Here is a 22,072-nt window from a genome sequence, read left to right on the forward strand (position 1 = left end):
ATCTATTATAATAATAATAATAATAATAATAATAATAATGTATGGTTTCTATATAAAACGTTTTCTTTACAGTGTTGACTCGTTTTTTTTTTCTTTAACCAAAGTCATCGTTACATCACAGAAAGTCGTCGATGCTGCACCTTTTTTGCGAATAACGTGAAATTTTGCGTTGACCTGGCGTGGTTTTGTGAAAGACTTATATAAATATATATGTTTATATATATATTTATATATACATAAATGTTTATATATATATATATATATATAAACACTGTAAACGCACCATGAGTCAATAGACCATGCACTCGCATACATGTATACGTTCACACTCATTATATAATGTGCATATGTGTGTATAATATGAATACATATACACACATACCTACATATACATGTACACCCATACATCTTCTTTGTGTATATATATGTATATACATTTACGTATATACATGTATATACTTATATATGTATATACACATAAACGTATGTATATATATATAAGCACATGTATGTGTATATATATATACACGTATACGTACATACGTACATCTTTGTGTGTATGTATATATGTATATACATATACGTATATACGTGTACGTTTATATATATACATATACGTGTATATACATATACATATATGTGTATATACAGATATACTTATGTATATATACATAATATGTATATACACACGTATACGTATACATACACATACACATACCTATACATGCATATATACGATGGATATATGTATATACATATATATACATATACATTATGTATGTGTATATATATGTGTATATTTATATACACATATGTGTATATTTATATACATATATATATACTGGATATGCACCCATTTATATTCTGTTTGTTCTTATATGAGTGTGTGTATGTGTACATTTATACATACATACATGTACACATATACACCTACTGACACTCTATATACAATATATATTTATACACACACACCCATACATTTTGTGTTTGATTGTATACCAATGCATGTATATATATATATCTATATATAGATATATATATATAGATATATATATATAGACAACATACACATACATATCCCTCCACACACAATTTGTATGAGTGTGTGTGTATATATATATGTAGACTATATTTTCTATATAGAATATACATATACAGCATACATTTTCTTTGTGTATATACTGTATGTATTCACACGTGTGTACATATATATATATATATATACATATATGTGTATATAGCATAGAGAGACATATTAAGACATATAGGTGTCCACATTGATATATAATATATAGTATAGCATTAATATATAATAATAACCTATATATCATTAATTTTTACATTAAAATTGATTGATTATCCTTTGAATATCATGGAGATCATTGATTTCCGAGGTTCTTGTGATCTTCATCATCACCATCATGATCTTCATCACCATCCTCATCATCACCATCCTCATCATCTTCATCATCATCATCACCATCATCTTCATCATCATCACCATCATCTTCATCACCATCCTCATCATCATCTTCATCATCATCATCATCACCATCCTCATCACCATCATCTTCATCATCATCACCATCCTCATCACCATCATCATCATCATCTTCATCATCATTACCATCATCATCACCATCACCATCATCATCACCATCACCATCACCATCACCATCACCATCATCATCATCACCATCATCATCACCAGCATCATCATCATCATCATCATTATCACCATCATCACCATCATCATCTTCATCACCATCCTCATCCTCATCACCATCATCATCATCATCACCTTCATCATCATCATCATCAGCATCATCACCATCTTCATCATCACCATCATCACCATCATCATCTTCATCACCATCATCATCATCATCACCATCCTCATCCTCATCACCATCATCATCATCATCACCTTCATCATCATCACCTTCATCATCATCATCATCAGCATCATCACCATCATCATCTTCATCACCATCATCATCATAATATTCATCATCATCATCATCCCCCCGCGCGTCTTCTTCATCATCACATGAACAGGGGGCGGGGCCTGTCCCGGTACTGCTGCCCTGTGGTTAGTGGAGTCATATGTGACGTCATGCGCGTTTGTGTGAGGAGGTTTACTGCAGTAACACCATCCTCATCCTCATCCTCTCTCTCTCTCTCTCTCTCTCTCTATCATCCCATCGATCACCTCCATCGATCACGCACGGACCAATAACAACACTCTCCGATCACTGAGATCACCGAGGGCTCGCGCGTGACGTCACAGCACAGACGGGAGCTCCATCGTCTTCATCCTCCTCCTCACCTCCATCATCATCATCATGTCCGGCACCAAGGAGGAGGACCGCAAAGGCTCGAGCGAGTGGCGGGAATGCTTCTGGAACCCGCGAACGCACGAGCTGCTGGGCCGAACCGGCACGAGCTGGGGTGAGTGAGTGAGAGAGAGAGAGAGTGTCCGTGAATGTCGCTCTACCACTGAGTCAAAACAATCGTTATTTAAATGAGAGAAACAAAAAACGATTACAAAATAATCCTAATAATCTAATATTATTATTATACACGTATATATACATATATACGCATATATATGATTTGCACATTTGCATTCCTGCGGAAGTCGGAACTTCGTCGCGATCTAGTTCTAGTTGCGACGTCCAAATCGCTAACTGTTGTTTTGTTTGTTTTGCGTACACAAACTGCGCAGCAACACACGTCTACGTCTATAAAAATGAAACGCCACCGCCGCGTGCAACGACGAGTGATTTGCGGTTGCGTCGGGTTTCCGCGTCGTAAACGCGAGCCCGCGCGAGTTCCGAGTTCCGACTCCAAATGGAACGCGCGCCGCTAGTCGCCGAAATCGATGAAAAACCCGCAAGTGACTCGCGATAGTACACTTCAGATCTTTATTGACACCGACGTCGGTGAACGAAATATTTGCATACAAAATATAAACATAATACAATTGTTGTTATTATTATTATTATTTGTTTTGGATGTTAGCTTCAGAAATGCTACTGTGCTTATGACGTCACTCTCTCTCTCTCTCTCTGCGTCTCAGTGTCAGCGATGCTCGCTCGTCCTCTGGCAGCCATGTCCTGTCTGAAGGTCACTCTCTCTCTCTCTCTCTCTTAAAGGAGACTGATGAATGGTTCAGAAAATAGGACAAGTGTGTGTGTGTGTGTGTGACGACCAAAAATAGAAGCCTCAGAACGTGAGGACCAAACCATTTTGTCTGTCACGTTCTCTCCCATTATATTATATAAAGCATTACATTGTTAGCCGTGGACATTGTGGCTAACGATGGCTAGCAGGGCTAACGATGGCTAGCAGTTTCCCGAGCAGTGGCAATCGTTGCCGTTCATGGAAACGACGTGGAAATCATCGGCGTCGGTGGGAATTAATTTCTTCTTCTTCTGCGGCAACGCAAATTTCTACGTCATTTTCAGCGTGAATCCTCCCTTAGCCATTAGCTTAGCAGTGAGCGTTTGTAGTGATCCTTAGACTTTACGACTCTGTTCAGTTTCAATGTCATCATTCAGAGCAATTGAAAGGGCGGATAAAAACTTAGCGGGTTCCCCTTGGGTTCATTGATAAATGATGATGGCCAGCAGGGGGCGCAAGGAAAAACAGACTTTTAGCTCCTTAACAAAATCTACGTCATCTTATATCTTATGACTGTGTTGTCCTCTTCTTCTCATCGTTATGCGACATTTTACGACAGGAAGCTGAGTTTTTTTTTTAGCATAGCATAGCATAGCATCGTAAACCATAGTCCATAGAAAACAACAACAACAACAATTAGCTCGCGGGACATCTTGGTACCTGGTTCACACACACACGCGCATTCTCAAGCCTCCTCAGGCTTTACATAACCACACTGTGATGACGTCATCATATCTCCCATCATGCACCAGGGCTAGTGGATGTTTGGCCTTGATGGAGCCTTGAAGGACACACAACGATAACACACACACACACACACAAACAGTGTTTTTTTTTTTTTCTTAATCTGGATTAACTGACAGACGAGTTTGATTGGACTGTAATCTGTCCAAATACACACACACACACACAGTGAGAGAGAGAGTTGACATCCTCTTAAAGGAACAGTAACATGTTCCTTTAACATGTGTAACAGTCTCCCATCTCTACTCGTCTACACCTTCAGCCCACTAATCCAGGACCGGTGCACTGGTCTGGGGAGGGGGGGGGGGGACCTGGGAGGTCTTCTGAAGGACCTGGAAAAGGTCCTACTGGACCCCCGTGAGAAAGTAGAAGGTTCCTTTAATCCCCTTTGTCTTTGATGGCTTCCTTGAGAAAGTTCTGTGGATCATTGACGACGCCCCGCCCCTCCAGTCAGATCACTTTCCTGTTGCTATGGTTACCTGAGAAGGTTCTCAGTCCAGGTCATCTTCAGAGGTTAGCTGTAGGCAAGTGGACCTTGATTTTTATGGACCTCCTCTGGCCAATCAAAGAGCAGGAGTCTCTGTCTCCGGGGTAACTACCGATGCTCCCCCATTTTAATATCAAAGACTTAGAGGGAGAGCGGGATTAGCCCCTCCCCCATCCGCGTCCTCTCCCCGCCATCTCTGAATGTAGGTCATGAGCGATGATGAACGAGGGCCAAACACAAGAGGATTATAAAGATGAAAAATGTAGAGAGGAGGAGGATAATAACCCATGTGTGGCTCCGCCCCCTCAGGCCTGATCCTGCTCTTCTACCTGATCTTCTACCTGTTTCTGGCGGGAATGTTCACGCTCACCATGTACATCCTGCTGCTGACGCTGGACGACTACAAGCCCACCTGGCAGGACCGCCTGGTCACTCCAGGTGAGACGATCGAACGCACCCAAAGTCGTCGTCGTCGTCGTCGTCGATCGTCGATCTGTCATCTTCACTGTGTCCTTTCTCATGTTTCAGGGATGATGATTCGTCCGAAGGGCGATCAGCTGGAGATCGTCTACTCCGTTTCGGACAAGGAGAGCTGGGACAGCTTTGTCCAAAACCTCAACACCTTCCTGTCGCGTGAGACCCTCAGCTATCCATATCTGCTTTAGGGCCAATTCCAATTCCAAGCGCAATCCTTAATCTTAACCTTACTTGGTCACTTAGAAATGGGGCACCCCTTAAATGCAGATACGTCTTCAGACTGTAGGGGGCAGAATAACGCCAAAGCTGCGTCCAGTCTGTCAACTCCAAAAAAGAAGAAGAATTATTTATTACGATCCGTTTGTCAGTCAAGTTATTAGGTTGTCAGTTAGTTATAAGATGATACTCATACAAATACCACAACCATGGACATATTCAGCTGACAGTTACCACACACCACGACTTATTGAAAAGTAAACCACACCGGCCGGCTATTGACAAAAGATCGTAAAAAATAAAAAATAAATGTTACGCAACAATGACGTCAGTAATCCATAATATGGGCTTAAACTAAGATAATACAATGGTTTTCATCATTTTTATATCTCTATTAACACAGAAAATACTTCATTTGTAGCGTACTCGTTTCGCTGCTTTCGGCGGCCATCTTTGTTATGGCAAAACACGCAATGCATTCTGGGTAGAACCTTGCTCCCAAGGGTGGTCTCGTAAAATCTCAACATTGAGGGCGATGCGGCCCTTAAAGTTGGCCCTCAACTTCATTTTTCGGAGAAAAAGCACTCATTTTTGAGATTGAGGGTTACGCAAAGAATTGGAATTCACCCTTAGACTGACCATTCCAATCTCTGTCTGTCTGACTGACTGCCTGTCTGTCTCTCTGCAGCGTACAACGACACCTACCAGGTTCAGACCAACGACAACTGTCCCCCAGATCAATACTTCATTCAGGAGGACAGCGGCGAGGTAAACCCGTCTGTCTGTCAGTCGGTCTTACTTGTCTGTACTGTGTCCGAGCGTCTTTGGCTCAACCCGTCTGTCTCTCACAGGTCAGGAACAATCCCAAACGATCCTGTCAGTTCAATCGGACCATGTTGGAGGACTGTTCGGGGACGTCCGACAGCTCCTACGGCTTCAACAGCGGTCAGCCCTGCATCCTCATCAAACTGAACCGGGTATGTCCACCGCCGACCTCGTAGCACCCGTCCAATCGCAGGACAGTTCAGGCAGCGTAAGCTAACGATACCGCTCTCGGCGACAAACATGGCTGCCATGCCCGGACAACAGAAAACAGAAAAATACGATTAGCAACTGGTCGTTCTGGAACCCGGCTCAGAGGGTTGTCAAGTCCTTTTTCTTACTCCGGGGTTGGACGTTTCCACTAGGCCTGGCAAACTCGATTCTTTTTAAGGATCCGGGTTATTCGAGTCACTTGAGTCAGTATTGCTAAATCGCCAAGAAAACTCAGTCCTAGTATATTATAATAATTCATCCTTTGTTGTTGTTTTGTTTGACCGACATCATTTTTATATGCTACATCTATACACCAAACCTAGGCCTATAACCCATAAACGTGCTATTTCAGAAGTGAAAGTATGGCTTTTGTTGTGGATTTGCTGACTCGTGGAGAAATAGCCTACCTCTCGTCTGCTAGCTAGGAAACAGATCCACTCATGACAACGCAACCGACTGATTAGCGCGAGTCGCGGCTGTTCCTATCTCGGACTTGAGTTGACTTGTTGAGTTGTGGTTGCCCTTCGAAATTGTAAGTTATACAACGTTTGACGGCTAAGATGGCTAGGACTAGTAGCTAATGTTGCAAGATGTTTGTGTGTTGGCGCTGTTTAAATTAAACTGTAGTGTGACTCAACTGATTCGGGTTAATGACGCTAGAGACTCGCGACTCATGGGTTAATTTAAAGACACGGGTTAAAGAGTCGGTTGAATCATGACTCGACCAGCTCTACCGAGTGGAACCCTCCACCGGAACCGTTGGACTGGAATGGCGTCTCCTTGAATGCTTAACAGTGTGTCACTGATCTGTCTCTGCAGGTGATCAATATGCTACCAGGGAAGGACGGTCAATCTCCTTATGTCACCTGTGGAGCCAAGGTCTGAACCCTTCTGTCTGTCTGTCTGAACCTGTCTGTCTGTCCATCTGTCTGTCTGTGATTGATCAACGACTGATCTTTGTGTGTTTGTGCAGAGGGAGGACAGTGATAAAGTCGGACCTCTTGCCTATTATCCTCCGAACGGGACCTTTAACCTCATGTACTACCCGTACTACGGCAAGAAATCTCAGGTACTGCACACACTTACATACGTAGAGCAAAGGTGTTCGAGCTTGAAGCGCACGAGTCGATGTGCGCCCACCTCGACACTTGCGCCCTGAGCTCGTTTCTTGTTCATTCACTGTTTGCGGTTGTAGTTATTATCAGCGCGGTCCATGCGGATGTTGGGCTGTGGAGGCAAAGTCATATTTTACTTCCTGTAAAGTGCGTTACACTTTCTGTTGGGAGGACATCGTTTGCATGTTCAGTATAGGTCCCTAGTCTCACATATCAAGTTCCGTGCAGATCGGTCAATGTACGGTAAAGTTAGAGGGCACTTCCTGTTTAAAATGGCTGACTTCCTGTTGGGTCAAAGGCGTGTCCATTAACGTGTTCAGGGAAGTTCCCTTGACTCACATATGTTGCGTGGAGATCGGGCAATGTACGGCAAAGTTACATTCTACTTCCTGTTTCGGCCTTCCACTTCCTGTTTGGAGTTTGGCTTTTGCAGACATGTCCACTATAGGTTACTGGTCTCACATATCAAGTTCTGCGCAGATCGGTCAATGTACGGTAAAGTTAGAGGGCACTTCCTGTTTAAAATGGCTGACTTCCTGTTGGGTCAAAGGAGTGTCCATTAACCTGTTCAGAGAAGTTCCCTTGACTCGCATATGTTGCGTGGAGATCAGGCAATGTACGGCAAAGTTACATTCTACTTCCTGTTTCGGCGTTCCACTTCCTGTTTGGAGTTTAGTGTTTGCAGACATCAATCAATCAATCAATCAATCAATCTTTATTTATATAGCCCACAGTTTACAAAACATAGTTTGTCTCACGGGACTTCACAGGGTTGGTAACATCCTCTGTCCTTAGACCTTCGACCAGGGTAAGGAAAAACTACCAGGGAAAAAAAACCCTTGTAAAAGGGAAAAAGGGTAGAAACCTTAGGGAGAACCACAGGTGAGGGATCCACTCCCTGGACGGACAGACGTGCAGTAGATGTTACCCAAAACATACAATACACAATGACAAGAATAAAAAGTGAAAAAAAAAGAAAAAAGTCTTTAAATGCCAGGATCATCTGGATCACTGGGTTTATCACAGCCTGTAGTGAAGACTGTTGTGGTCAGAGACTTGAGGATGACGGAGTCTTCTTTCCTGTCCTGACCTCATGTCGTTCACTGGTGTCAGCAGAACTGTAAGAGATTAAAATCAGTTAAAGATGTGCTATATGTAGATTTATGTGCTACATCTCATGGGGGTACATCAGGTAAGTGGTGAGGGATGAAAAATCGAGGACGGGGTAGAGAAAGTGCGGCTCGTGCAAAGTCTGTGTGCTCATTCTAAGTGCATGATGGGAAATTCCCCCAGCAGTCTAAGCCTATGGCAGCATAAGATAGACTATTCTAATCAGGACTACCTGATCTAGCTTCGATTATAGGCTATGTTAAAAAGGTAGGTTTTCAGTCTCACCTTAAAGGCAGAGACCGAGTCAGACTGTCTGACTGAAAGCGGAAGTTGGTTCCACAGGAGAGGAGTCTGGTAGCTAAATGTTCTACCACCGATTCTACTTCTAGTTATTTTAGGAATAACCAGTAGACCTGAGTTCAAGGAGCGCAGCGGTCTATTCGGCTGATATAAAGTGATTAAGTCACAAATGTAAGAAGGTGCCTGATTGTTCAGGGCCTTGTATGTAAGTAAAAGTATTTTAAAATCGATTCTACTTTTCATTGGGAGCCAGTGAAGAGAAGCCAGGACAGGAGTTATATGGTCACGTCGTCTGGTTCGAGTCAGTATCCGTGCTGCTGCATTCTGGACCAGTTGAAGGCTTCTCAGGGACTTACTAGGACATCCAGACAGTAAGGAGTTACAGTAATCCAGCCTAGAGGTTATAAAGGCGTGGATAAGTTTCTCAGAGTCTTGTCTTGATATAATATTTCTAATTGTCTTGATGTTGCGAAGGTGGAAGAAGGCTGTTCTACATATATGCTTAATATGTTCATCCAGCGATAAATCCTGGTCAAACAGGACTCCTAGGTTCCTTACTGTAGTGCAAGGGACTGGAGTGTTACTGCCTAGGTTTAGAGCTCCAAGTGCTGCTCTTATATCTTTTGGCCCAAGGACCATGACCTCAGTTTTTTCTGTGTTAAGCATCAGAAAATTACGAGTCATCCACGTCTGTATGTCTATGAGACAATCCTGGAGTTTAATAGATGGGTTTGGGTCGTCCGGTCGTGCAGATACATATAGCTGAGTGTCATCTGCATAACAATGAAAATCTATGTTGTGTTTCCTGATAATGTTGCCTAATGGCAGCATGTACAGGGTAAAAAGAATAGGTCCAAGCACAGAACCCTGAGGAACTCCGTAGTTAACCTTAGTGAGTATGGAGGATTCCTCGTTTACACTAACAAACTGAAATCTGTCCGATAAATAGGACTTGAACCAGACAAGTGCCGATCCTCTAATCCCAACGTCTTGTTCTAGTCTATGTAGCAGGATCTCATGATCTATAGTATCAAATGCTGCACTGAGATCCAACAGAACCAGTATAGAAGCCAGTCCTTTTTCAGAGGCCATAAGAATATCATCTTTTACTCTAAGTAGTGCAGTCTCTGTACTGTGGTGGGTTCTAAACCCAGACTGGAACTTTTCAAATACATTATTGCTACACAGGTGATCACACAACTGTGTGGCTGCAGCTTTTTCTAAAATCTTTGAAATAAAAGGAAGGTTTGAGATCGGTCTATAGTTACTCAGAATGCTACTGTCGAGAGAAGGCTTTTTAAGTAATGGCTTAATTACTGCCATCTTAAAGGCCTTTGGGACACAGCCGCTCAGTAAAGACATATTTATTTGATCTAGTAAAATATTTCCAACTTGTGGTAGAGCCTCTCTAAGGAGTCTAGCTGGTATAGGGTCCAACTGACATGTAGTTAGTTTAGAGGAGGAGACCAGTGAGGTCAGCTCCCGGAGGCTTATAGGAATAAAATGATTCAATACATGTAAAGCTGGAGCCGCAGTTAAGTCTAGGCTCGCTGTACTAAACTGGTTGGTAATTCTATCTCTGATCGTTTCTATCTTATCGTTAAAAAATGTTATAAAGTCATTACTACTCAGCGATCGAGGGATCGATGGATTCGTTGTATCATGGCTCTCTGTCAGCCTGGCTACAGTGCTGAAAAGGAACCTGGGGTTGCTCTTATTTTTCTCTATTAACTCTGAGTAATAAGAAGTTCTTGCATGTCTAAGAGCTTTTTTATATATATCAAAACTGTTCTTCCACAAGACATAGTGACTGTCATTATGTGTGGAACGCCACGTTCTTTCTAACTTCCGTGTACTGAGCTTTAACGCTCGAGTTTGGGCTGTGTACCATGGGGCAGACTTGTCCCGGGTGATAACCTTTCTCTTAAGAGGAGCAACAGTGTTTAGAACTGTTTGCAAGGTTAAATTTGTGTTATCCACTATTCCATTAAGTTCCGTGGGAGAGATGTTTCTATAGTCATCCTCTGTGATAAAACATGGCTGGAGGGCAGACGAGAGCTGTTCAGTGAATTTTTCAACTGAACTGTCGGATAAACAGCGACTGTAATAATGCTGCTGTTTAGGATCAGTAACATTAGTAAGTACAACCTCGAATGAGATCAGACAATGGTCCGATATCAAAGGATTCTCATCAAATACTACCAAGTTACGTATGTCAATACCATACGTCAAGATAAGGTCAAGTGTGTGTCCATAACGATGTGTTGGTTTGTTAACCTGCTGCTTGAAGCCAATTGATTCAAGCAAAGCTTTAAAAGACGAGCCAAGACTATTATTGGCTACGTCCACATGAATATTAAAATCACCTACTATGATGATTTTATCTGAACAGAGAACTAAATCAGATAAAAAATCTGCAAAATCACTTAAAAAGTCGGAGTAGGAGTTCGGTGGTCGGTATACAACGATAAGCTGGAGTCTGTTATTCTGTTTAATACTTGAGTCTAACAAACTTAGAGTAAGGTGCTCAAATGATTCATAAGTACACGTGGGTCGAGAGGTGAGCGAAAGTATACAGTCAGATATAGCTGCGACCCCTCCACCTCTGCCATTTCCTCTAGGGGTATGAACATTGGTGTGGGAAGGAGGCGTTGCTTCGTTTATAGATACATAATCATTCACTTGAAGCCATGTTTCTGTTAAGCAGAGCAAGTCAAAATCCTGTTCGTGTATCAGTTCATTCACAAGCAACGCTTTTGAGCGGAGAGAGCGAATATTTAACAAACCACACTTAAAACTGTTCGTTCTCGGCTCGGAGAATGTCCTCGTGTTTATTCTAACAAGGTTACTATGAATGACTCCTCTCCTGTTTCTCCGTGACTGTCTAATGTATGGAGCCCTAGAGGCAGACACTGTGTTAATCCTAAATCTATGTTCATATATAGCTTTATCTTTATATATAGCATAGTCATTATCTATAGGGGGCGACTGAACGAGTGGGAGCACAGAGAAGCGTGTTAAACTGCAACTCTGTTTCCTGGTCCCGACTGCTTGTTGTCACGTTTTGGTTCTAATAAACGTTGTCATATTTCTGGAAAGGAGGGAAGCTCCATCCAGAGTGGGATGAACACCATCCCGTCTAATAAGACCAGGTTTTCCCCAAAAACTTTGCCAGTTCTGTGTGAAGCCCACGTTATTGTTAGGGCACCACCTTGACAGCCAGCTGTTGAATGATAGCATGCGACTATACATGTCATCACTCGTTCTATTTGGCAGAGGTCCAGAGAAACATACGGTGTCCGACATCGTCTTGGCATATGTACACACCGACTCCACATTAATTTTAGTGACCTCCGACTGGCGAAGCCGAATGTCGTTGCTGCCGACGTGAATAACGATTTTATTGAACCTACGATTAGCTTTAGCCAGCAGTTTTAAATGAGATTCGATGTCGCCCGCTCTGGCCCCAGGAATGCAACAGACTGTGGTCGCTGGAGTCGAAAACTTTACGTTCCGTAAAATAGAGTCACCGATAACTAGAGTCGTTTCCTCAGCGGGTGTGTCGCTGAGTGGGGAAAATGTGTTCGAAACGTGGGTCGGCCGGTGGCTAGCCGGGGGCTTCGGTTTAGAGCTACGCTTCCCACCGCGGACAGTCACCCACCCTCCCTGATTTCCCGGCTGCTCGGGAACTACTGAGGGGGCTGTAGCTAACTGTGATGTAGCGGTGGCTGCAGTTGCTGCTGCGGTTGCTACCGGGCTCGCACTCCTAGGCGAAGGATAGCTAATGCTAGCGACTAAAGGACTAGCTTCTACAGTGCGGAGCCGCGCTTCTAGCTGGCTAATCCTCGCCTCCATGTCCAGAAACATACTACATTTAATACACATACCATTACCGCTAAATGAGGCAGAGGAGTAACTAAACATCGAGCACTGAGCACACGACAGAGCAGGGGAGCAAGAGGGAGCAGGAGAGTGGGAGAGAGAGAAAGAAGCCATTGCTAGTAAATGTGCTAAGCTAGGCTGTTTGCACCCGGCTCAGAGGGAGAGTACTGCACTTGTTTACAGACTACTATGGATAAGCTAGAAAGACAACTTAGCTTCGGTTTTTAGGTGACGTGTGGGTAGTATCCCTCGTGACGAGTGTCAGCTGCTGGTAGTGGCTGCTGCTGACATGTCCAGGATAGGTTCCTAGTCTCACATATCAAGTTCCGTGCAGATCGGTCAATGTACAGTAAAGTTAGAGGGCACTTCCTGTTTAAAATGGCTGACTTCCTGTTGGGTCAAAGGCGTGTCCATTAACGTGTTCGGGCAAGTTCCCTTGACTCACATATGTTGCGTGGAGATCGGGCAATGTACGGCAAAGTTACATTCTACTTCCTGTTTCGGCATTCCACTTCCTGTTTGGAGTTTGGCTTTTGCAGACATGTCCACTATAGGTTACTGGTCTCACATATCAAGTTCTGCGCAGATCGGTCAATGTACGGTAAAGTTAGAGGGCACTTCCTGTTTAAAATGGCTGACTTCCTGTTGGGTCAAAGGCGTGTCCATTAACGTGTTCAGGGAAGTTCCCTTGACTCACATATGTTGCGTGGAGATCGGGCAATGTACGGCAAACTTACATTCTACTTCCTGTTTCGGCAAAATGAAACAGGAAGTGACACGCCCGCTGTCTCATCTCACATGTGATGTGTTTACTGTTTTCAGGTGAACTACACTCAGCCGCTGGTGGCGGTGAAGTTCCTGAACGCCTCTCTGAACACGGACATCAACGTCGAGTGCAAAATCAACTCCAACACGCTCGCCACCGGCAGCGAGAGGGACAAGTTCGCCGGACGGGTTTCCTTTAAGCTACGGATCAACGACAAATAGACGCGCGCGCACACACACACGGAAACACACACACACACACACACACACACTAAAGCTGCACTCGTCCTCGTCTTTAATCCGGCGCCGTGGTGCGTTCACTGACACTCACTCTGCCCCTGTAGCCGTTCTGTAACCGTCCGTCACGTCATCCTCGGCCTCAGTGCAGCTTTAACCCAAACACACCGACGTCCTGGAACCGACCAATCAGCACACACGCTGTGATGTCACTGCCAATGAGGTTGGACTGAGGAGCAACAGACGATCAATATCATCAATATGCAAAGATAGTTATTGATCACGCAACTGTTTACTGATCGATCAGTCCTCTTATTTATTATTACTTTGTTTATGTTTTTTACTGTTTTATAGACGACTTTGAACCTGTTCAGACGACTTTGAACCAGTTTAGAAAATACAGACGACATCAAACCAAACCAGTTTAGAAACTACAGACTCCATCAAACCAAACCAGTTCAGACTACATCAGACCAGTTCAGACCACATCAAACCAGTTTCCAAAATACAGACTCCTTCAAACCAAACCAGTTCAGACTACATCAAACCAGTTCAGACTACATCAAACCAGTTTCCAAAATACAGACTACATCAAACAAAACCAGTTCAGACTGCATCAAACCAGGTTGGAAAATACAGACCGTCAAACCAAACCAGTTCAGACCACATCAAACCAGTTTCCAAAATACAGACTACATCCAACCAAACCAGTTCAGACTACATCAAACCAGTTCAGACCACCTCAAACCAGTTTCCAAAATACAGACTACATCAAACCAAACCAGTTCAGACTACATCAAACCAGTTCAGAAAATATGGACCACATCAACCCAGTTCAGAACATATGGACCACATCAACCCAGTTCAGACCACATCGAACCAGTTTAGAAAATACAGACCATCAAACCAAACCAGTTCAGACTGCATCAAAACAGTTTAGAAAATATAGACTACATCGAACAGTTCAAACCACATCAACCCAGTTAAGACCACAGCGAACCCCGTTTAGAAAATGCAGACTACATCAAACGAAACCAGTTCAGACTACACCAAACCCGTTCAGACCACATCTAACCAGTTTCCAAAATACAGACTACATCAAACCAAACCAAACCAGTTCAGACTACATCAAAACAGTTCAGAAAATACAGATCACATCAAACCAGTTCAGACCACAACAAACCAGTTTAGAAAATACAGACTACATCGAACCAAACCAGTCTAGACTACATCCAAACAGTTCAACCCACATCGACCCAGTTCAGACCACATCGAACCATTTCAGAAAACACAGACCACGTCAAACCAGTTGAGACTAGATCAAACCAGTTCAGACTATAGACCACATCAAACCAATTCAAACTGGACACACCACTTCAGGTTGTTTTATCCGTTGCCATGGAAACAGGTTGAATTGACAGCCAGACATAGATGTAGTTACCATGGCGATACTGTTGTTGTGTGATGACCCCCCCCGCCTCTATGAGCTGATTGGCTCGTTAGTGACTTAGTTAACGTCAACATGTTTTTGTTTACTATTGTTTACCGCGATCACCGTTGACCGTGACCACCACAACGAAAAAGACTCCTCCCTCACCTGGACTTCTCCTCCAATCGTCTTCCTCCTTTGAAGAGTGAGCGGCCAATCAGATCGTTCCTGCTGTATGATGTTAGATACTTGTTTGTGATTGGACGATTTCTCCTGCCTCAAACTGTCCCTTTGTTCAAAAGTCAATAATAAAATTAAAAAAACAACAAAAATGCTGATGAAAAACACCAAAAAAAACAACGTTTGTGTGGTTAATGAAGGGGCGGGGCCACATTCACAGGTACAACAAGCTCCTCCCATTCTACCAGTCATCAAACAGTCAACATTCACTTAGATACACTTTATTTAATTTGTACAACTTTATTTTAGGAGTTTTTTTATTTACTTTTTATCAAACATTATGGAATTTAAAGAAATCGCATTTCACTTTATTAAAAATTGGTGTAAATTGGTTTAATAAAATGTAATTATATCGTTACTTTAAAATACTGTTATGTTTATTTATATAAATGTCAGAATGATGCAGTAGAGCCCCCTAGTGGTCAAAATTGTGAATAACAGTCAGGTTTTTTTTTTTTTTCTCCCACACTTTTATTGTGATTATAAAAAATGTCCCACTCCAGTAAAAATATATCAGTCCAACAATCACATGACCTACGAGCCCAAAACCAGTCCCCAAACCGGATTCTTCAGGATTTCAAAGCTGTTACTGAGTCACTTTGCGGCAAAGAAATTCATATTTCACACACAGAAGCAGCTAAATGTCTGCTTTTACAAGTAGAAGCCGATACACCAGAGTCCAGATTAAACCTGGTCCAGGATTCCCCCCCCGAAAGATTCTGTGGTAGACCTGGATCAGGTTTAAACCAGCAGGGTATCAGAAAATCAGGTGATCAACCAGACCAGCAGGTGGCAGCAATGACAATATAAAGTGACAAGAAGAAAGAGATTGAAGCAGCATCTGGTTCAGAACCAGGACCATGATTAGGTTCAGGTGCAGGATTCATGACCAGGCTCAGTGATCGGGAACCAGAATGAGTCCTGTTTTAAAGAGAAAAAGATGGATTTAAACTGGAGTGAAACCAGAAACAAAGTCACTTAAATCTCTCCGTCTTTCCTCAAATAATGTGTTCTTAACTGGTTTAAGATCATATGCTAGGAATAATGTAGCTTTAAACTGGTTTAAGACTGTGGACACTGGTGTAAACTGGATTTAGACTGTGATCACTGGTGTAAACTGGTTTAAGACTGAACACTGGTGTAAACTGGTTTAAGACTGAACACTGGTGTAAACTGGATTTAGACTGTGGACACTGGTGTAAACTGGTTTAAGACTGAACACTGGTGTAAACTGGATTTAGACTGTGAACACTGGTGTAAACTCGTTTAAGACTGTAAACACCGGTGTAAACTGGTTTAAGACTGTAAACACTGGTGTAAACTGGTTTAAGACTGTAAACACTGGTGTAAACTGGATTTAGACTGTGAACACTGGTGTAAACTGGTTTAAGACTGTGAACACCGGTGTAAACTGGTTTAAGTATAAGTAATGTATAAATCAGTGTGAGCCAGTTTAAGAGAGGGTAAACTAGATCATGGCTGGGTGTAACCAGGCAGAAGATAGTGTAAACTGGTTTAGACTGTGTGTAAACCACTTTAAGACTGAGTGGGCACTAGTTTATGCTAGGTATAGACGAGTGTAAACTGGTTTAGCTTGTATACACAGGTGTCAACTGGCTTATAAATGGACATGTATGAAAGTGGAGTAAACTGGCTTAGGACTGGTCCTAAACTGGTTTTAAACGGTGTAAAATGTTCTTACAGTATGTGCAAACTAGTGTAAATTGTATTTAGACTGACTTTAAGCTTGACATAAAGTGGTTTCAACTGGTGGAAACTGGTTTGAAACTGGTTTTAGACTGTGAACACTGGTGTAAACTGGTTTAAGAACGTATAAATCAGTGTGAGCCAGTTTAAGAGAGTGTAAACTACATTATGGCTGGGTGTAAACTAGCGTAAACTAGTGTAAACTGGATTAGACTGTGTGTAAACCACTTTAAGACTGAGTGGGCACTAAGTTATGCTAGGTATAGACAAGTGTAAACTGGTTTAGCTTGTATACACAGGCGTCAACTGGTTTATAAATGGTCATGTATGAAAGCGGAGTACTAAACTAAGGACTGGTCCTGAACTGGTTTTAAACAATGTAAAAATGTTCTTATAACATGTGTAAACTAGTGTAAATTGTGTTGAGACTGACTTTAAGCCTGATATAAAGTGGTTTCAACTGGTGGAAACTGGTTTGAAACCGGTTTAAGTGGTATAAAGCAGTTTAAAGTAGCTTTAGGGGTTAAGGGTTACCTCGGGACCTCTTCCGGCAGTAGTAGATGAATCCAGCCAGAGACAAGGTCAGACCCAGGATCAGGCCGGAGGCGCCGATGGCGATCTTGTTTCTCTCAGACTCAGGCATGGATGGATCTGAGGACAGACAGACGGACAGACAGGTGAGCAGAAAGACAGACAGACATGTGCACAGACAGGTAGACAGACAGGTTTTTACCCCAGTCAGTGATCAGAGGTGTTCTCAGGCTGGCATGTTCCACCACACATGAGATCTTCTCTCCAGACCTGTGTGGACAAAAACCAACACAACACAGTTTGTCACACAGTTGGAGACAAAGTGGACCTCAGTGGACCTGGTCCTGTGTGGACCTCAGTGGACCTGGTCCCATGTGGACCTCAGTGGACCTGGTCCTGTGTGGACCTCAGTGGACCTGGTCCCATGTGGACCTCAGTGGACCTGGTCCTGTGTGGACCTCAGTGGACCTGGTCCTGTGTGGACCTCAGTGGACCTGGTCCTGTGTGGACCTCAGTGGACCTGGTCCTGTGTGGACCTCAGTGTGGACTCACCGGGGCGTGTACTCCAGGTGAGAGTGGACCTGGTAGAACCAATCACTGTCCTCCAGCTCATCAGTGGAAGTGACATCAGAGGTGACTTCCTGTCCGTCTCTGCGCCAGCTCACTTTGATGGGTTTGGGGTAGAAGTCGTAGACGCTGCAGACCAACATGGCAGGATGTTTACCAGCAGGGGGCGCCTCTGAGCGGAGTCTGACGGAGGGTTCCACTGGAGAACAAATATTCACAAGTCTGTATATATATAACCGTATACATATACACACATATATATATATATATACGTATATATGTGTATATATACGTATATATGTATATATATATATAAAACATGTTTCTTTACTGTAAATAATAAATGATTTGAATCTTGAATATATATCCATACATGTATTAACATATATACTATATATATATATATATATATATAGTATATATATATAGTATATATATATATATATATATATATATATATATATATATATATATATATATATATATATATATAGTATATATATATATATATATATATATATATATATACTATATATATATACTTACATTTAATAACTGTTTTCACTGCTCACCTGCAGTACCGTCAGAGCCCACTAAGGGGCAGCAGCTCACTTTTTTGAAATCAGTTCCCGTCTTATTTTGTATTCATTTTTATTTCATTTTATTTCATAGTTTGTTCACGATGGTAACAAACAAACTGTTCTTATCTTGTTCCTTGTCTCTACTAATTATTGTTATTTATTAAAAAAGAAAAAAAAATCTTTAGTATTTAAAGATTTTATTATATGATAGAATTAATAGTTAATTTATTGAAGCTCTAATGTTTTTTTTCCCCCTCAGGGCCCCATAAAGGCTTGGGCCGGCCCTGTGCACCACTTCCTCATATTCTTTACCCAAAAATAATCAATAAAATAATCAATAAATAAAAAATAATACGGAGGAACACAGAGAGAGTCATGCAGAGAATTTGTTTGTGTTTAAAAGTTACAGATAGATAAATTATTATTATTATATAACAATAATAATAATAATAATAATAATAATAATAATAATAGAGGATGGTACATTATAATAATGTGTATTATTTTACAGTGATGATGTCACACAAACACTCACCTGATTTAGTCACAGCAGAGTTATAGTCATTTCCCACATTGTTAAGACAGTACGCCTCCCTCTGAGTCTTAATGTTGGCCAGTTCTGGACCGTTGTTCCACTTCTGTGCGTTCTTTATTCCTAACTCAGTGTATCCCACATATTTTCCCACTTTACTGTCAAACCTGATGTATTCTCGTCTGTCGTAATAGTAAGAGTAGATGAACTGGATGTCGTCCAGTTCAGTGGAGTTAAACCGGCAGCGACCCAAAACATAATTCTCAAATCCATCTGAAAAGAGAAGACAGTGGAGTTATTAATATATTGATCTTTTTTTAAATTGATATATTGATCATCTTTTACCTGCTGTGTGAGCAGCGATGATGAAGAGGAGGAGAAAAGTTGAAGCCATGTTCCTCTGTTCACTCCACACTGACACAGTCTGACTGAGAGCTGCTTATTTAAAGCAGAGATCATGTGACCTGCACTGTCATCAGTTACCAGGTAGAACAGACTGACACATGTCTGACTGTTTTACACTTCATGTTTTTAATGAATTCATGAATTAAATACTGTAAAACCTAAAGGACTGATGCATGAAATATAACAACCCTACACACTGGTAAATCACATTAACATTTGTCAGTTATCATAAGGTGAGAAAATAAAACACTGCACATCTTATGTTTGTTCACAAACAACCTATAAAGAGTGCAGGTTGTGTTGTAAGGCTGTGAATATTCTATATTCGAATAGGTTTTAAAATCAGACATTCGGATATATGAAAATTAATATTCGAATGTGGAAAAACATCTTCGCACCCGCGGCGCTGCTGTCTGCTTTGCGAGTGGGCGCGCTGCAGGTAGACGATTCAATAATGTTAATATATTTGTTTCAGCTTGTTCAAAGTCCGACCCATCGCTCTTGACTTCTGAGGTCTCATTTAGGGACCGTCAACAATTTACTGTTTAAATAACAATATTTACATAAAAAATTATTAAATAAAAATATGGGAGGTGGAAATGTCATAAAAAGAGGTGTGTCTTCACTAGGCAGTAGGAGTCTTTAGGCCCCATGGCCTGGAGGCTATTTAGCTAAATGCTAATATTTACATTAAAAGGTATATAAAAAATATGGGAAGTACTTAAATGGAAAAAAAAGAGGTGTGTCCTGACAAGGCAGTCCAGCACTATGTTTTTGCACTGATTTGGAGTCTTCAGGCCCCATGGCCTGGAAGCTATTGAGCTAAAATGCTAATATTTACATTAAAAAAATTACAAAAAATATGGGAGGTATTAAAATGGAAAAAAAAGGTGTGTCCTGACTAGGCAGTCTAGCACTATGATTCTGCACTGATTTGAAGTCTTTAGGTCACATGACTTGGGAGCTATTGAGCTAAAATGCTAATATTTACATTAAAAAAATTACAAAAAATATGGGCAGTCCAGCACTATGTTTTTGCACTGATTTGGAGTATGGAATCAGAGACAAGTTGCCAGGGAGGCTTGCGCCTCTGAGAACACTTTTTTTGTAACTGATGCAGTTATGGTACAGAAAAACAGAGGTTAAATATTGAATATTATTATAGTAAATTAGTTAATTGTTGTATTTTAGATGACAAAAAAGCTTCTACTTATCAATAACTTCCAAGTTATGTGATCTAAAGACTTCAAATCAGTGCAGAATCATAGTGCTAAACTGCCTAGTGAGGACACACATTTTTTTATTCCATTTAAATACTTCCCATATTTTTTGTAATTTTTTTAATGTAAATATTAGCATTTTAGCTCAATAGCTCCCGTCATGTGACCTAAAGACTTCAAATCAGTGCAGAATCATAGTGCTAGACTGTCTAGTCAGGACACACCTCTTTTTATTCCATTTAAATACTTCCCATATTTTTTATACGTTTTTTTAATGTAAATATTAGCATTTTAGCTCAATAGCTTGCAGGCCATGGGGCCTAAAGACTCCAAATCAGTGCAAAAACATAGTGCTGGACTGCCTAGTCAGGACACACCTCTTTTTATTCCATTTTAATACCTCCCATATTTTTTGTAATTTCTTTAATGTAAATATTAGCATTTTAGCTCAATAGCTCCCAAGTCATGTGACCTAAAGACTTCAAAACAGTGCAGAATCATAGTGCTAGACTGCCAAGTCAGGACACACCTTTTTTTATTCCATTTAAATACTTCCCATATTTTGTATACTTTTTTTTATGTAAATGTTAGCATTTTAGCTCAATAGCTTCCAGGCCATGGGACCTAAAGACACAAAATGAGTGCAGAAACATAGTGCCAGACTGCCTAGTCAGGACACACCTCTTTTTATTCCATTTAAATACCTCCCATATTTTTTCTAAGTTTTTTTAATGTAAATATTAGCATTTTAGCTCAATAGCTTCCAGGCTATGTGACCTAAAGACTTCAAATCAGTGCAGAATCATAGGGCTAGACTCCCTTGTCAGGACACACCTTTTATTCCATTTAAATACTTCCCAGATTTTTAATATTTTTTTAATGTAAATATTAGCATTTTAGCTCAATAGCTTGCAGGACATGGGGCCTAAAGACTCCAAATCAGTGCAAAAACATAGTGCTGGACTGCCTAGTCAGGACACACCTCTTTTTATTCCATTTTAATACCTCCCATATTTTTTGTAATTTCTTTAATGTAAATATTAGCATTTTAGCTCAATAGCTCCCAAGTCATGTGACCTAAAGACTTCAAAACAGTGCAGAATCATAGTGCTAGACTGCCAAGTCAGGACACACCTTTTTTTATTCCAATTAAATACTTCCCATATTTTGTATAAGTTTTTTTATGTAAATATTAGCATTTTAGCTCAATAGCTCCCAGGCCATGGGGCCTAAAGACACCAAATGAGTGCAGAAACATAGTGCCAGACTGCCTAGTCAGGACACACCTCTTTTTATTCCATTTAAA

The 22,072-nt window shown here is 41.3% G+C and overlaps 2 protein-coding genes across 2 annotated transcripts; one reads left to right on the top strand and one right to left on the bottom strand.

Annotated features, from left to right (window-relative positions):
* Window positions 1-2,345: 2,345 nt before the first annotated feature.
* atp1b2a (ATPase Na+/K+ transporting subunit beta 2a) lies at window positions 2,346-13,539 on the top strand (the record flags this gene model as incomplete). The annotated part of the gene is made up of 8 exons (XM_083910022.1): window positions 2,346-2,451; window positions 4,727-4,855; window positions 4,946-5,050; window positions 5,799-5,878; window positions 5,962-6,087; window positions 6,965-7,024; window positions 7,119-7,214; window positions 13,375-13,539. The coding sequence occupies 8 exons, from the start codon at window positions 2,346-2,348 to the stop codon at window positions 13,537-13,539; spliced, it is 867 nt and encodes a 288-aa protein (XP_083766148.1).
* A 1,939-nt stretch (window positions 13,540-15,478) lies between these two features.
* LOC310944290 (H-2 class II histocompatibility antigen, I-E beta chain-like) lies at window positions 15,479-19,546 on the bottom strand. Its single transcript, XM_083910021.1, has 6 exons — window positions 19,487-19,546; window positions 19,145-19,414; window positions 18,014-18,227; window positions 17,664-17,731; window positions 17,465-17,581; window positions 15,479-16,144 (listed from the first exon to the last, which is right to left on the bottom strand). The coding sequence occupies exons 1-6, from the start codon at window positions 19,533-19,535 to the stop codon at window positions 16,119-16,121; spliced, it is 744 nt and encodes a 247-aa protein (XP_083766147.1). The 5' UTR covers window positions 19,536-19,546; the 3' UTR covers window positions 15,479-16,118.
* Window positions 19,547-22,072: the final 2,526 nt, after the last annotated feature.

This window comes from Microchirus variegatus (assembly GCF_963457635.1).
Source record: "Microchirus variegatus genome assembly, chromosome: 2".
NCBI lineage: Eukaryota > Metazoa > Chordata > Actinopteri > Pleuronectiformes > Soleidae > Microchirus > Microchirus variegatus.

Coding starts and splice junctions, on each gene's coding strand:
- LOC310944290 (XM_083910021.1), bottom strand. CDS start 19,535: ATGGCTTCAACTTTTCTCCTCCTCTTCATCATCGCTGCTCACACAGCA. Junction 17,582..17,663: donor ACCTCTGATCACTGACTGGG/GTAAAAACCTGT, acceptor GTCTGTCCTCAG/ATCCATCCATGCCTGAGTCT. Junction 16,145..17,464: donor CTGCCGGAAGAGGTCCCGAG/GTAACCCTTAAC, acceptor TCTTTAAAACAG/GACTCATTCTGGTTCCCGAT.